Source organism: Leopardus geoffroyi, chromosome B1 (assembly GCF_018350155.1).
Source record: "Leopardus geoffroyi isolate Oge1 chromosome B1, O.geoffroyi_Oge1_pat1.0, whole genome shotgun sequence".
In the NCBI taxonomy this organism is placed as follows: domain Eukaryota; kingdom Metazoa; phylum Chordata; class Mammalia; order Carnivora; family Felidae; genus Leopardus; species Leopardus geoffroyi.
In genome coordinates, this window is record NC_059327.1 from 64,217,549 (window position 1) to 64,234,839 (window position 17,291).

General features: G+C 35.8%; 1 protein-coding gene across 7 annotated transcripts in view; it reads left to right on the forward strand.

Annotated features, from left to right (window-relative positions):
• The window catches only part of MARCHF1 (membrane associated ring-CH-type finger 1), an 874,367-nt gene that overhangs the window by 550,923 nt on the left and 306,153 nt on the right, over positions 1-17,291 (forward strand). For 6 of the 7 annotated variants that reach the window (XM_045463907.1, XM_045463928.1, XM_045463918.1 and 3 more), the window contains one exon: positions 14,532-14,680. The exons of the other annotated variant lie outside the window; for it this stretch is intronic. In XM_045463907.1, coding sequence (XP_045319863.1) covers positions 14,570-14,680 — 111 coding nt within the window. In that variant the 5' untranslated portion in view covers positions 14,532-14,569. The remainder of the gene's footprint in view (positions 1-14,531; positions 14,681-17,291) is intronic. 7 annotated transcript variants of the gene reach the window in all.

The window sequence follows — 17,291 nt, forward strand, 5'->3', positions numbered from 1 at the left end:
CTGGGCTCTAGGTGTATTCACTGCTATTGGAGTGTCATTGCTTCTAGACCTTCTTTCCCGAAGCATTGTATACTAATGCATGTATATTCACATACCTATAATATTTCTCTATGCGATCCTATGCGCCTATATATGCTAAACATGAATTCATACTGATGTGTCCAACTTGAATCCTACTGATGGCTCCATCTCTAATGTCATGTGGCATGTGCCTTCTCTTGCTTATCTATAACCTCCCACATGAATGCTGAGTAACCTGGCCCCCATTATCTGCCAACACTTACTTAATTGTTCTGTTCCAGTATGTATAACGGTATCATAAGTGTTATCTCATCCATCCGTGGAGAACAGTTTTATGAACTGGAGCACAGTGCGTGCCTATGCACAATATTTTTTCTTCAATCTTACAGACTTCACTCATTTCTAAAGTCACTTAGGTCAGCACGTTTTCTCTCGCTTTCTTCAGGGCAATGGTTTCATGTTTATCATATACTTGGATTGTGTTTTTCATTTCCATCTTGAGATCCCTAAGCCTATTAAATGATATGGGTTAATTGGCATACATTTCAGGATTCATGCTTTATGCTTTGAAGTTCTGTAGATGTTCACAAATGTATAGTCTAATGTATCCACTCTTATAGTATCATACAGAATAGTTTTACTGCCCTATCGCTGCTCATGTTACTATTGATATGGTTTTGCCCTTTCCAGAATGTTATATAATTGGAATCATACATAAAGTAGCCCTTTTCAAACTGGCTTATTTAACATAGCATTATACATTTAAGATTCCTTCATGTCTTTTTATCATTTAATAGCACATTTCTTTTTATTTCTGACTAATATACCATTATAAGGATGTAGCACAGTCTGCTTATCTATTCACCCATTGAAGGATATACTGGCTGCTCTCTTTTTCTCTAGCAATTATGAATAAAGCTACCATAAACATTTATGTACAGGTTTTTGTGGAAACAGAAGTCCTTAAATCAGTTTGGCAAATAGCTACAGGTGCACTTGCTGGATTGTATGGTAAGGCTATGCTTACCTCTGTAAGAAATTACCAAGTTGCTTCCAAAGCGGCTGTTCTGTTTGCATTCCCACGAGGAATGTATGAGAGTTCCTTTTGTTTTGCATTTGTGCTACCATTTGGTGTTTTCAGTCTGTTGGGTTTGAGCCATTCTAACAGATGTATAGCAGTATCTTATTGTTTTGATTTGCAATTCCCTAATGACAATGATGGTGAGCATCTTTCATACGCTTACTTGCCATCCTCTTGGTGAGGTGTCTGTTCAGGTTGTCATATTTTTACTTGGTTGTTTGTTTTCTTATTGTTGAGTTTTAAGAGCTCTTTGCATATTTTAGATACAAGTTCCTTATCTGATGTACAATTTTTAAATATTTTCTCCAAGTCTGTGACCTGACTTTTTCTTCTCTTAAGAACCTTTCACAGAGTAGAAACTTATAATTTTAATAAATTCTGTCATCAGTGTTTTTCTTAAACAGATCATGATTTTAGTGTTGTAGCTGATACTTTATTGCTGAACCCAAAGTTACCTACATTTTCTCCTTTGTTTTCTTTCAGAACTTTTATAGTTTTGCAGTTATGTCTGTGATTTATTTCGAGTTACTTTTTGTGGAAGGTCGAAGGTTCTGTATATAGATTTTATTTTTTACATGTGGATGTCCAGGTTTCCAGAATCATTCATTGAAAAGATTATCTTTTCTCCATTGAATTACCTTTGCTCTTTTTCAAAAATGAGTTGACTGTAATTGTGAGTCTATTTTTGGACTTTCTATTGTGCTCCATCGTTTTATGTGTTGTTCTTGTTGTTTTGCTTTTTTGTCAATACCACCGTAAATTGATTCGTGTAACGTGATATTAAATTTTGAAAGCTGAGTCCTTCAGGTTTGCTCTTCACTGTTGTGTTGGCTGTTCTAGGTATTTTGACTTTCTACATAAATTTCAGAATAATTTTGGCAATATCAACAGAATAGCTTGATGGGACTTTGATGGGATTGTGCTGAATCCATAGCTCTAGTTAGCATGAATTGATGTCTTAACAATCTTGAATCTTCCTATATCCATGAACACAGAATATGTCTGCATTAATTTAGATTTTCTCTGATTTTTAAAATCAAAATATTGTAGCTTTCCATATAGATCCTGTAGCGATTTTGTTTGGCTTATATCTAAATATTTCTTTTTTTGGTGCTGTTGTAAATGATATTCCTTTTTTTAATTTCACATTTCAATTGTTCGTTGATGGAATATAGGCATACCGGTATATGGGAAAGTGATTGACTTTTGTATGTTAACGTTGCCTCTTACCAATATTTCTTCTACTTTGTTATCTCTTTTTTCTCCTTTTGGTATTCCAGTTATGCATATGTTTCATCTTTTCAAGCAATCCCATAATTCTTGGATGCTCTGCTTTTATTTTTTTTTAATTCTTTGCTCTCTTTGCATTTCCTAGGAAGCTTCTGTTGTTCTGTCTGAAAATTCATTGATACTTGGTCATGTTCAGTCTACTGATGAGCCCATCAAAGCATTTTTTATTTCTGTTACAGTGTTTTGATTTCTAGCATTTACATTTGATGCTTTCTTAGGGTTCTCATCTCTCTGCTTATGTTACCCATCTGTTCTTGCATGTTGTCTCCTTTTTTCAATTATATCCCTTAATATATTAATTATAGATATCATAAACTCTCTATCTGATAATTCCAGTACTTGCATCACATCTGACTCTGGTTCTGATGCTCTTTATGTGTCTTCAGACTGTTTTTTCTTGATTTTAGTATGCTTTCTCATTTTTTGTTGAAAGTCATATATGATGTATCAGGTAATATAAACTGAAATAAATGCACTTTTAATGCGAATTTCTGTTATCCTGGCTAGAAATTGGGCTGCATTTAATGTTTGTTATAGCTGTAGCTATCAGATGCTATATATTTTCCTTGTGTCCTTGCGTTTGTCTGTCCCATTGACTTTGAGCCTCCCTAAGTTCTCCTCCTCAAAGAGAGCTTGCATCCAGGTTTTTCAACTATAATCAACTATGATTGTCCTGAGTCCCTGCTGGTATGATAGTAAGGTACAGTAGATGAGAAATGTGCTATAATTTTATGACTAAATCCAAGTCTTTTAATGGCTTGTGTTCCTGGACTATGGCCTTAACAAGTGTTTCTTAGCTTCCATCCCTACCTTAGGTGAGGCAGAAAAGCTAGAAAGGCTTGGAGTGGGATAAATGCCCTTTATTCAGGTAGGCTAGGTTAATAGGGCTCTGCTAAGATATTTTTCCTGGAAAATAGGTCTTCATTATAGGAGTGTTCTGGGGACATTTCACAATGGTTCCTCTTCCCTTTTCCCTGCTAGTGGTATCTTTCTCAGCTACTTATCATGAGCTCTAGATACATTTCCTGGTGGTAAACCCCAGCAAAGTGCAGGGCCCTCACTAGGATTGCAGCCTCCAGGAAGTTCTCATTCTTAAGCTAGCCCACACTGTGCCTCCAATAATACATCAGAATTTTTGTCTGTTACCACTAGTTTATGGTTTCAGTAGCTTCTCTTTATGTATTCTAAAATTGGCCATGATTCTCTATTTTCACTTGTCTCTCCATGTTTTTGGGTGGAGGTTTGTTTTATAATCTCATTCTCCGATGGTTCCAAGAAAAATAATTGATTTCTAGTTTGTTCAGCTTTATCTTATTGTAGGGATGGGAATGATGATTTCCAAACTCTCTACATGTCATAATTTAAAGTGGAAGTGCCTCACGCTTCATTTTTTTTATATCCGAAATACTGCCCAACCTATGTGCTGAATGTTAAGTGTAGCATAATCCATTTCATGAAGACACTTTTTAGCTGTCACTAAAGAACGACTTCTCCATCTCTGGTTGGGTATTTTGTGTGTGACTTTCCCTCCATCTGCTGGGCCACTGCCCCTAGTCTATTAACACTGGAGGAATCACTGTTCCTGAAGTTTTCCCAAAGTGCCTACCTGAAAGCTACCTCTTCCTCCTGTTTCTGACAGTCTTTAGTATTATAGTTCATATTGCTACCAAAACTGTGTCTTCAGAAAACTTCTGTCTGTGCACTGCCTCAACAGAGGATGCAATGGGAACCCCGCTTCCTTTTATTGTACCATTTCTTTATTCTCCACCAGCCTCCTCACAAGGCTACAGTAACTTATAAGACATCACAGAAAGGTTGGTGCTTCTAAAAGTAATTGCAAGGTAGAGGGAGAATTGTTAAAAAGAAAACTGTATACTAAATATCCTTTCTATAGTTCAAACAAAAACCACTTAAGAATTTAAACCTTCGCTGTGAGCCATCTTATAATGTTTCCATTGCCTAACTTTATTCAGAGAAGGAGAGTTCTTTATCTTGTTCATTTTATTGGTAACAATTATTTACTGGGCTGTATGTCAGTTGGAGTTACATATCCTACAGTACATCTATGAACCTCTCTGCATTTGAGAAACCTCACATCCAAGCCATAGAAGTCAGAAAGACCTCATGAGAAATCTTCATTCTGTTGCTGGGTGAGCTGGGGAGACCTCAGGCACTGGGGCCTTGACCAAGCCCATCCCAAAGATATTGCTGAAGGATGTTGGGTCTTGTCGTGAAAATAATTCAAAGATGTACACACAATACAATAGATGAGCTACCCGGGCAAGAAAGTTTATTGAAGCGAGAGTACACTCTCAAAATGTGAGTGTGGGGGAGTGCAAGAGAGAGCATCCGTGGGGTTTGGGTTTCTGTCGTTTATGGGCAGTTGTTAATGAGAGGATGGAATATTCATTACTTGGGGCAGGGAAGCAAGATGTTGTGCTTTTTCTTCCTAATTTGGTCAGGGCTTTCCTGTCATGGCACCACTATCCCAGGCCTGTCCAGTTTGATCCAGCTACTTGTGGAGCACCATCAGGGCATGCCTCCAACTGTCCTGAGAGCTGGCCAGGACTTCCTCATTGCTGGCCTCCAGTTGTCCTGTGAGAACCTAAGTAACTACCTACTTTAACAATTTCATATCAATAAACTTAACAAATGTAGCTATCTTCTCTGAAGTCTGTCTGGTCTAAAGACTTCCAAACTTCATCCTCAGCAGGCAGTCTTTGATGGTCTTTTATACTCCAAGTCTTCAAGAACAATTTATGGTTGTGTGTTGAGAACATTCATACAGGGTTCTGGGGCAGCCGCTGGTGTGCAATTTATAGTTTTCTGAGTATCTAAGGAGTACTCTTGGAACACACACACACACCCTTCTAAGGACCAAACATGAATTCTCAGAGATATCGCAGCCCAATGAGGAAGGGAGGCATATTTCCACCTGCCCCCTTTGTTCACTTACTTGCAAGTTGTTACTTTAATAATGGAGATTGACTTCATTATTATTCGGGGGCAGAAAGTGTTAAAACATTTAGGTTTTGTATTTCTTACTGATACTTAAGTAAAGAAATGTGTAGCAAAAGCTCTAAGATTTTCAAAGGGAAAGTGCTTTCAGATCCTTAGAAGGACTATGCTCAAGTCCCAAATTTGAGTATGGTTGTCTTTATGGTGGTGTGGGGGGAGAGCTTTCTCAGTTATATGTATGTGGTGAAGAGGGGGAGCATTTGGCTGAGCCCTTAACTGTACTGGCTATGATATGGTTGGCAAATTGTAGAAAGGAAATGGTTGAGAAGGTAAAAAAGCAAGGTAGAGGCACACAACTGCATTTTTCTCTGTTGGGAAGATTGAATTATGTTAGGCTTGGGATGCAATAAGGTAAATGTTATAAGCTTCACTGGAAGAGATGAGCAGGGCTGTGTCTCTGCCAGGTTGCATGGCTCCAGGAGCACCATTCACATGGCGTTTTATGCGAAAAGCATCCTTGGAAGTACAGCAACCATTTACACAGATTACGATGTGAATGAGCCTCCCGGAGTTGCACAACACAGCTAGTAGTGGCACAAACCTTTGGAATAGTCGTAATTTTAATTGTCACGTAAACTATTTATAATTTTATATTCTTTGGAAAGTCATCTAAAATTGACCTTTTCCTTGAGCTGATACTAAGCCAAGTGTCTTTTCTCAAAATTTTCATAGTACTCATTGCACTGCTATCAGAAGCTACTTTATTTGTCACATTCCCCTACTAGCTCTAAGCTCTGGATCTCTTTAATCTCTGTACTGATACTTCCAAGCATAGTGTCTGGCACAAAGGAAGTATTTAGTGTTTCCTGAATTAAAAGCAAATTATTCTCCATGATATATACCCAATTGCCTTGCATTTTTTTTCTTCATAATTTTAATTTGTTGTCAGTTTAGTTCACAGAGAGTGCACTGTGCTCCTATTTATTAAATTAAATATCTGCTTGAAGTAGCATATTAAAATTAAGCTTAGTTAAATCTTAATTTCCTATGATCATTATATAAGTTTCTCATTGCTGCATCTCACATTAGCTTGGTTTAATGGTTAGATAGCAATTAACATGAATGCTTAATGACCACTTTCCTATTCTGATATATTACTAATGATACTTACAGCTTAAAGTGCATTAGGGTTAATTATAAATGCTCATAATCTGCCTACCCTTCTGACTGACAGTACATTCTTACACCTAAGAGTATAAGTACTCCTGACCTGTGTAGGAAGAATGTTGGTCTGCAGAGGCTCAGCAGTCAACATTATTAACCCTTCAGTTATCTCAAATCACCTAACCTGTCTCTGGAATTTCCGCTTTATCATCAGTGATGCAAAAATGATGTCTTTAAAATGAGACGTAAGTCTGAGGGTTCTGTGAAAACAGAAAAGATACTGTTTTGAGCAACCATCACAGTATCTTATTCACTAGAATTGACGTAACGAGGCAATGGATCTCTCCTTTTTTTCCCCATCCTCTCTTTTTCAATTTTCCTATACCCATGCTGCTTTCAAAGTTTGGCCATTTAAACTTTGGTTTCTTTCAGATAGAATTCTTTGATTCTAAAGTAGCTGGTAAGGTCAGTAGATGTTTATTATATAGAGTGAGTCATTAGACAAAATTCCTGCCTTATAGTAATGATGTGAGTGTCCACAGTAGTAATAGAACCATCATAGACCCTTGTTATATTTTCATATATTCTTTATTCATGTAATAAAAAGCTAAAGTGAAGCTATGGAGTTGGATTGTTCTTATCATTTTACACATTTTAGTTTTCATTATACATATTCCTATGCATATGTTCGAATTAAATTATGAGCTTGTCATCTTCCAGGCCCTAGCCATGTATCATTTCTTTCCTTTCTTTCCCACACTGAGAGTGAAGTGTCCATGGTGAATATTCCATTATTATTATAAACACATTATTTAGATGAAAACAATATGTATTTTAATTTGTTGAGTTACTTAGCCTACTTAGTCATTCTGGAATTAAGAGAATAATTGTCACATACAAAAGAAAATTAGAATGCATTTTGTTATGCTACGTCAGCAAGTTTGGCCAAAATTTAGTAGCTCTTGCCATGATGATTTGTTGATAGCAGTTCAGCAAAACAGTTCTAAGAGATGATTTGCGAGAGCTAGCTTCAGGAAAGACAGACATCTGAGATCAAGAGGAGCAGGCAGTCACCTGGGAATTGAGCAAATAAGTTTACAAATCTAAAAATTAGAGAGTCAGAAAGATCCTAGTTACTTTCAGAAATTAAAATTCTCTGTAATGCACTGAGTCCAACTCAAACAAAACATGAAAATATGGCTCTTCCATGCCTGCTTCAGTACCTACCAAAGAGTAGGGGGTTCAGTAAACACTTACGGATTCATGTTGACTGAATAGGAAGGAACGTAGCTATACCACTACCACCAATAAAGCATGCTGCCAATGGAATTAAACAGCCTTATTTAATCTCAAAAGCTGAATGGGAAATAAGAAGTTGGCTACCTTTAAAAACATATCCCAGAATGGGTACTGATGATACCATGATTTTGTGGGCCACTTTATTATGCTTTTTGTTCATGCATGAATTCAGCATTTTATTATGAGTGCTAAAGTGATATTTAATTATAGAGTTAATTTTTTTTTTTTTTTAAAAAGCAAATGACTTACAAGTAGAACATTTGTTTACACTTGATTAAACTGTTTTGGTCATTATGTATCATTTCACTCCTTGCCTTTGAATAAAGATACTTATTTTCATTTACTCTTAGCACACTTCAAGAAATGTAATTAAAAGCTGATGAGTAACCAAGATACTGTGTACTGGGAATGTGGAAATATTTACCTTCTGTGGAGTGTGAATTAGTTGGATATGCAGATTTTATAGAACACAGATAAGAATTTTCAATAAAACCTCAAGCAGTTGAAAGGTTGAACATTAATAATTTGTTGCTCACCCAAGAAATTGTTTTCAAGCTCCCTCACCATTTCCCTGTATCTCAAATGAATGATTCACTCAGAATAATAGTCTTGTTAAGAAATCCATTCCATTGAGTATCTTAAACTAAATTTATATGAAAGTTTTTTTTTTATTGAGGTATATTGACATACAGTATTATATTAGTTTCTGCTGTACAACGGGATGATTTGATATATGTATATAATGTGAAATGACCACAAATCTAGTTTCCCCTCTCACCGTATAAAGTTACATACTATGCAAACAATGTTATTAACTATATTCACCTTGCTGTACGTTACATCTCCATGACTTACTTACTTTATGATTAGAAGCTTGCACCTTCTGACTTTCTTTTTATCCATCCCTCAGCTCCCCTCCCCTCAGCAGCCACTAATCTGTTCTCTGCATTTATGAGTTTTGTTTTGTTTTGCTTTTGTTCATTTGTTTTGTTTTTTTTTCATATTTCACATTTAAGTGAAATGACACAATATTTGTCTTTGACTTATTTCACTTAGTGTAATGCCCTCAGAGTCCTTTCATATTGTCACAAGTGTCAAAATTTCATTTTTTTAATGTTTCAGTAGTATTCCACTATATATACCACATCTTCTTTATCCATTTATCTGTTGATGGGCACTTTGGTTGTTTCCATATCTTTTCAAATTAGTGTTTTCATTTTCTTAAGATACTCAGAAATAGAATTGTTAGTTCCTGTGGTAGTTCTATTTTAACTGCCATACTGTTTTAATAGTAGCTGCACCATTGTGCCTTCCTACCAACAGAGCACAAGAGCCCTTTTCTCCACATCCTCACCAACACTTGTTATTTCTTATCTTTTTGAAAATAGCCATTTGACGGGTGTGAGGTGATCTCATTGTGGTTTTGATTTGCGTTTCCCAGATGATTAATGATGTTGAGCATCATTCATGAAAACATGAGAAAACATGAGGACAACATGAGTTGTTTTCATGTGCCTGTTGGCCATTTGTATGTCTTTTTGGGAGAAAGGTCTATTCGGATCCTCTGTTTATTTTTTAATCATGTTGTTGTTGTTGTTGTTGTTGTTGTTGTTGTTGTTGTTGAGTTATATGAGTTCTTTATATATTTTGGATATTAACCCCATTATAATAGTATACATGATTTGCAAATATCTTCTCCCATTCAGTGGGTTGCCTTTTTATTTTGGTGATGGTTTCCTTTGCTGTGCAGCTTTTTATTTTGATGTGGCTTTGAAGTCAGATTCAAAAACATACCACCTAAAGTGATGTCATGAACTTACTGCCTGTGTTTTCTTCTAGGAGTTCTGTGTTTTCAGGTCTTACATTCAATCCTTTAATCTATTTTCAGTTAATTTTTGTGTATGATATAAGATAGTGGTCCCATTTCATTTTTTTTAATATGTGACTGTGAGTTTTCCCATCAACATTTATTTTAAAGAATGTCCTTTCTCCATTATATATTCTTATCTCGTTCACCATAAACTAATTGGCTGTATATGCATGAGTTTATTTCTGGGCTCTTTATTCTGTTCCATTGATTTATGTTTCTGTTTTAGGCCAATACTGTGCTGTTTGATCACTGTAGCTTTGTGATAAAGTTTGAAAACAAGGAGCGTGTTGCCTCCAACTTTGTTGTTTTTTCCTCAAGATTGTTTTGGCTGTTTGAAATCTTTTGTGGCTCCATACTAATTTTAGGATTATTTCTTCTATTTCTATGAAAAATGCCATTGGAATTTTGATAGAGATTAATTACATTGGATCTATAGATTTCTTTGGGTAGCATGGACATTTTAACAATATTAATTCTCCCAATCCATGAGCATGGAATATCTTTACATTTATTTGTGTCTTTTTCAGTTTCTTTCATCAGTGTCTCATAGTTTTCAGTGCAAATGTCTTTAACACCCTTGGTTAAATTTATTCCGAGGTATTGTATTCCATTGGATGCAGTTGTAAATGAGATAGTTTTCTTAATTTCTCTTTTCTTTAAATTTTTTTTTAAATTTATTTATTTTTGAGACAGAGAGAGAGCATGAACGGGGGAGGGGCAGAGAGAGAGGGAGACACAGAATTGGAAGCAGGCTCCAGGCTCTGAGCCATCAGCCCAGAGCCTGATGCGGGGCTCGAACTCACGGACCGTGAGATCGTGACCTGAGCTGAGGTCGGACGCTCAACCGACTGAGCCACCCAGGCGCCCCATCTTAATTTCTCTTTTTGATAGTTTGTTATAAGTGGATAAAACAATAGCTTTTTGTATATTGACTTTGTAGATTGCAACTTCACTGAATTTGATTATTCTCACACTTTTGGTTCAGTCTGTAGGTTTTTCTATATATAAAATCACCTCATCCATAAATAATGACGGTTTTACTTCTTTCTTTCCAATTTGGATGTCTTTTATTTCTTTTTCTTACCTAATTTCTCTGGCTAGGATTTTCAATGCTATGTTGAATACAAATGGTAGGAATGGACATCTTTGTGGTGTTCCTGATTTGGGGGAAAAGCTAAAACGTTTTCTACTGACTATGATGTTAGCTGTGAGCTTGTCATATATCCTTTATTATGTTGAGGTATATTTCCTATATACATAGTTTGCTGAGAGGAGGCTTTTGAGTTTTTATCAAACATAGATGTTGAATTTTCTCAAATTCTGTTTCTGCATCTATTGAGATAATAATATATGCTTCTTATCCTTCATTTTGTTAATGTGGTGTATCATGTTGACTGATTTGCAGATGTCGAACCATACTTTCATCTCTGGATAACTCCCATTTGATCATGGTATTTGCTCCTGTTAATGTATTGTTGCATTTGATTTGCTGATGCTTTGTTGAGAAATTTTGCATCTGTGTTCATCAGGGGTATTTGGTATATCTTTTTTTTTTTTTTTTTTTTTTTTTTTTTTTTTTCTCTTAGTGTCCTTCTCCAGTTTGGTATCAGGGCAATGCTGGCCTTGTGAAATGAGTTTGGAAGGATTGCCTCCTCTTCAGTTTTTGGGGAGAGTTTTAAATGGATAGGTATTAAATATTCTTTGAAGGTTTGGTAGAATTTACCAGTGAGGCCATCTGGTCCTGGACTTTTGTTTGAGGGGAGGTTTTGATTTAATCTCCTTGCTGGTAATTGTTCTCTTCAGACTTTCTATTTGTTTATCATTTAGTCTTAGAAGATTGTGTTTTTAAGGCTAAATCCATTTCTTCTAGATCATCCAATTTGTTGGCATATAATTTTGCATAGTAGTCTCTTAGGATCTTTTGTATTTCTTTGAGTTCAGTTGTAACTTCTCTTTCATTTATGGTTTTACTTATATGAGCTCCCTCCCCATTTTTTTCTTAGTGAATCTGGCTAACGTTTATCAATTTTGTTTTTCTTCTTAAATAACCAGTTCTCAGTTTCATTGGTCTTTTCTGTTGTCTTTTTTTTTTTTTTTTTTTTGTCTTTATCTCATGTATTATTGCTCTAGTCTTTATTATTTCTTTCATTCTTCTAACTTTGGGCATTGTTTGTTCCTCTTTTTCTCATTCCTTTAAGTATAAAGTTTGATTGTTTATTTCATATTTTTCATGTTTCTTGAGGTAGGCCTGAACCTGTCTCTTAGAACTGCTTATGCTGCATTCCATAGATTATGGCATGTTGAATTTTCATTTTGATTTGTTTTAAAGTATTTTTAATTTTTTCTGTGGCCCCTACAAAGCAAATGTTTTGCTTAATGTTGTTCCATGGGTCCTTTAAGCTGTCTTCACTTTTTGAACTTTTTTTTTTCCTTTTTGTGCTCTGTTTGGGTGAGTTCCATTGCCTTGTCTTCCAGGTCACTGATCTTTTCTTCTGCAGAACTAGTCTGCAGTTGAACCCCTCTAGTGTATTTTTCAGTTTGGTTATTATATCATTCAGGTCTGTGACTTCTTTTTGGTACTTTCTTATATTTTTTATCTCCTTGTTAAATTTCTTATTCCTTTCATCCATTCTTCTCAATATTGGTGATGATCTTCATAACCATTACTTTGATGATGTTACTAAGAAAATTGCTCCATTTCATTGGCTTTTCTCTCAGGTTTTACTTTGTTCATTTATTTGGAACTTAGTCCTCTATTTTCTCACTTTGCTTGACTCTCTCTGTTTCTGTATATTAAGCAAAACAGCTATTTCTCCATGTCTTCAAGAAGTAGTCACAGAAAAATGGCAAATATTTCAGTGCCTTGAGGTGATAGCCTGCCCAAAAGTGTCTTTGATTCTTTCAGTCCCATGGAGGCCGGAAACACAAGCCCCCATGGCCACCAGAACCTGGTATTCAAGTGGCATGCCCTGAGAAAACTGCATATACCTGTTGCCTTTGGTGGGGCCATGGGGGAGCCCCAGGCCAGGGCATGCCTGCCCTTTGGGTCTAGCAAGCCTGGACTATGGGGAAGTACCAGGCTGGAACACCTCCACCTGCTGGGTTTAGCAGTTTGGGTTGAGGGGAAACACTGGGTCAGTGTAGGCAGTGATGGCAACGTAGAAAGAGAGTGCAAAAATGTCACCCACCAGCACCTTTGTTCCTGGAGCGAGTTCCAACATGCCTCTGACCCTCCAGAGATGCTTTAAGATTAGCCGGTGAATCTTCTTCATGCATTGTGTAACTACTTTTCAACCTACTGCTTTGGTGCTGGGCTCCAGGGCAAGCAAGCCTGTGCAAGCCCTTTAAGTTTGAAGTGTCCATTTCCTATGGCTGTTTGGATCTCCTGGATATAAGACTGTTTGGTTTTCACAGCCAGACTTTTGGGATTTTACATCTCTGGTGGAGGTCCCAATGGTTGAGTAACACGATGTGGGACTCTTAACCCTTGCTTTTCAGGGATATGCTTCTTATTTGTGAGATCGTTCCTGCTTGTGGGTCTCCGCACTGGGGGCAGGGTTTGGGCAAGACCATATATCTGAATCTCTTACTCATCTCAATATGTGCTTTTTGTCCTTTGTTGTGGAGGAGCTGGTCAGGTTGTTTTCACATTTTTTTCAGAGAAAGTTTTTCTATACGTGGCTGTAGATTTGATGTGTGCATGGAGGGAGGTGAGTCCAGGGTCTTCCTAGGCTGCCATCTTGAACTGTCCCCCTGAAGTTTGTTTTTCTTTTTTTTTTTTTTAAATAAAATCCCTATCTACATTGTTCAGATCCATTTAACTTGAGTATTTTGTCATTTAGAGTAATAACTCATCAATCCGTTAGTGCAACCTTTCTTTATGTTACTTTTCTTAGTGCTATGAAATGTGCTATTTTGAATGTCTGAAATGTTATAAACCACCAGATTGCTAATTGCTTTGGATGCTGTGAAAAATAATTACTCCACATTATTTTTGATATTTAATTGACAGTGTAATGCATTTAACTAAAGACCTGCAATAAACTATTTCTAATTACTGAGTGTGGTGGAGTGGAAAAGTAGGCTGTAAAACTTTACAAGGGAAACAATGTTTTCTCCATTACATAAAAGTCATTGTTGATAATACTTTTTCAGAGACAAAAAAAACAAAAACAAAAACCTCCCCAAATAGAAAATTCTGGAAATCTAGAAAGAGTTGTGGGATATTTTTACTCAGGATACAGTAAGGAAATTTGTTAAATTATTATTTTTGAATAGACTATACTGGTGATGGATGTCATACACCACCTTTACCATGCTTGCACTAAAATTTCTCCTTCTTCAGTTGGCAGAACTTTATGAGGGAGATAATCATGCCACTGCCAGAATGAGAAATCTTTATCACTGACCTGTGTTCAATTTATTGTGCATCTGTAGGGCACAGCTGAAAAGCTATGCCTAATTTTAGATGTCATTGAAATATGTAGATATATAGGAACTGGAAATGTTTTTGGCTCCCAAGGTAAGAACTTGTGTTATAAACTAATCTTTGAAAATAACTCTTAGAACCTGATGCAAGGAACTCCCACTGTCTAGAAGTGTCACAAATTGGGGTATAAAAGATGTTAGGCTCTTTGAATAGATAATGTGCTGTTTTCATTGCCTTATGTCTTGGGATATTATTAATAATCAGCATATTCTTCTTTTCCTCCTTGTAACCTCTGATTAAAATAAAATGTCTCCATTAATACATCATTAAAGCGCTTATTTAATTTCAATTAAGTACATTTTCCAAAAGCAGACAACTAAAATAAGTGACCTGTTTCAGGGAATGTAAATTATTTTCAGAATTTCAGAAATTGAAAAGGGATAAGAGGAAGGAGAAAATGCTGGGCTGGTGTGAAGCGATAGCCCGTAACCCTCACAGAATCCCAAACAACACGCGAACACCCGAGATCTCAGGGGATTTGGCTGATGCCTCACAAACCTCCACATTGGTGAGTTGAAAAGTTATTTTTACTCAAAATGGCTTGTATGTAAATGGAATGCTAAGGAAATGTAGAAAGGAATAAGTTTTTAAGTAAACGTTATGTTTGTTTACTATAGTGTTTGCATTATATTGTTCATATAGATTCAGTGTAATTTATATTAATAAAAAATATCTAATGTCATATACTATTGGAGCTTCATTCAGATTAAACAAGTTCTTTTTCTTTGTTTTTCCTTGGGCATTGCCCCTCCATTGTGTTAGTGATCTTGAAGAGTTATTTAAAGTTCATATCTTGCATTCTATACTGTGTAATGAAATCAGTGGAGGAAACCAAGTACAGAGTTACCCAAAAGTAATGAAAACTCAGAATCGTTCCTTCTGTGTTTTCCTACATATTCTAAAAATGTCTGAAAAAGGGATTAATATTATAATTTTATATAAAATTGTGAATTAAAGAATTGCAAAAATAATTTGAAAAGTGAATCAATAATATACTCTTTTATTTTTTGTTTTCTGCTTTAAATTCAAACACTCAGCTTTAGCTAGCCATTATTTTCCAGTGATTGAGAAAGAAGAACTCATTAGCAAAAGGGGTTTTATGCATTCTTTGTTGAGATTTGGCTGCAACATTCTTCACTTTGATTTAAAGAGGACAAATTCCATTCAGTCCCTAAGTTGCAAATTGACGTGTTAGATATATTTTAATAGTTGTTTTGCCATTTTATATGGACATGAGTGTCTTTCATTAGCCTGACTTATTGGTTGATGAACATATAATTAAATGTGAGCAAAGATTTTAGGTTTATATTTTGCTCCTGAGTTATTTGATAATTTCCGTTATTTTAAGTAGAAATAATGATCCTGAGCAAACATTACTGAGTGAATATCAGGAGAAACCATGTGAAGAAATAGGTATTCAGTTGACAAAACATAGAAGCGGAATCCCGCTTAATTTCCATCATCTTAGATTGTGAGGAGAGGGCCAAGGGTATGAAGAAATGTATGCAACACAATTAGATGGTCAAAGTCCTGGGAAATAGATTTTTTGAAATTATCATCTGTACTGTTTTATCTTACTCTAACACAATCTCTGGTAAATTATTACTTTCAATAAAACTTCTTGGCATGAGTTAACACCATCTAAACATGTGTTACACAATATTTATATATAAAGCTGGACTTGTCAGGCATGCAAAAGCTAAAAATTAAAAAAAAGTACTTCTGTGCTTTTATTAGAATGGCTTTAGTCCTTAATTTGTATTTCATAGAACCATAGATAAAAACCATAAAAATCCTAGGTAAAACTTTTGGCCTGGATTTCTCCTATTATTGGGTAACCCAATATTAGCTTAATTTTCCACATGTGGACTGTGGGGAAATTAATTGACTTTTCCAGTGTCACTTAGCTAGTAAATGATTTAAAAAAAAAAAAAAAAGATTGCTAGTAGCCAAGATTCTCAAGACAAGGATTTTTCCACTACACCATGCTGCCTCACTTTCTTGATGACATTTTCTTCCCATCCAGATACTGTTAGTAGAAAGAAAAGTCATGTTACCAATTTAATAAATCCAGTAATTAATATTTAAAAATGTAATGCTGTATTAGGTGGATAACCTCTAGCCACTGTAACCTAATTTCAACGTTTTGGTTTCTTAGCATAGAAAAATAAACTATGCCTTTCTTATGTCATAGCCAGTGTATGTTGGCAGCTCTCCTTCATTGTCAAATGATGATTTAGAGATACGTGCTCCTTTTATCTTTTGATGCTGCCTCCTTAAGCACATGGCTTCTTAGGTCCCCAAGGAAAAGGAAGACACTGTGGGGGCCACTGTGCAGCCTTGAATGTGTGAATATCCTTCCATTGACCAAACCTAGTCTTATGACCCCATCTGAACTGCAAGAGAAGCTGGTAAATGTTAGGAAGCTACATGACGAGGTAGAGCAGATGTAATTAGGGAGCACCTAGGCCATCACTTCCATAGACCTTCCTTCTGGTTGCCAAATATTCATGTCATGTTTCCACTCCCTCATGAAAAAGGATTATTATTTTCCAAGAGAAATAACAAAAGTATTGCAGTCACTAGTTTCAGCTCAAGTCCATGATCACTGGTTATTTATTGTCCTCGTCGAATGATAATGATGGTGAATCACCTATGAATCAGTGATCTGTATTTTACAAACAGCTCCCAACATACATATATACTCAATGTATAGGAGATGAGTAGGAAGAGGAAAACAACAGTAATATTCATGCTTGAAAAAAGAAAGAATCAGAAATACATGGAAATCAGAGGTGAAATCCTGCTGCACAAACATTATAAAGTCTCCCTAACATAGAGATCAGGGAAGATCCTTGAATAGGCTTCCACCCTGCTCCATGGAAGATCTTCTTTGTTCGTGGTTCTCTCTGGTCTCTAGATGTGCTTTCTGGGAAAGTCTTCATTTTCTTTTATTCTCTTTGTCCACATTTAAATTGCCTATTTAGGGTTATATAGCCTTAAAATATTTTTTTCCTTTTTTTGGGAAAATTATGGGAGCAAGAGTTGTTTTAAGTCTTAAATATTTTAAGGTTCATATTTCTGGTATCATGGTTTTTTGAAACTACAGTTTTCAGAAA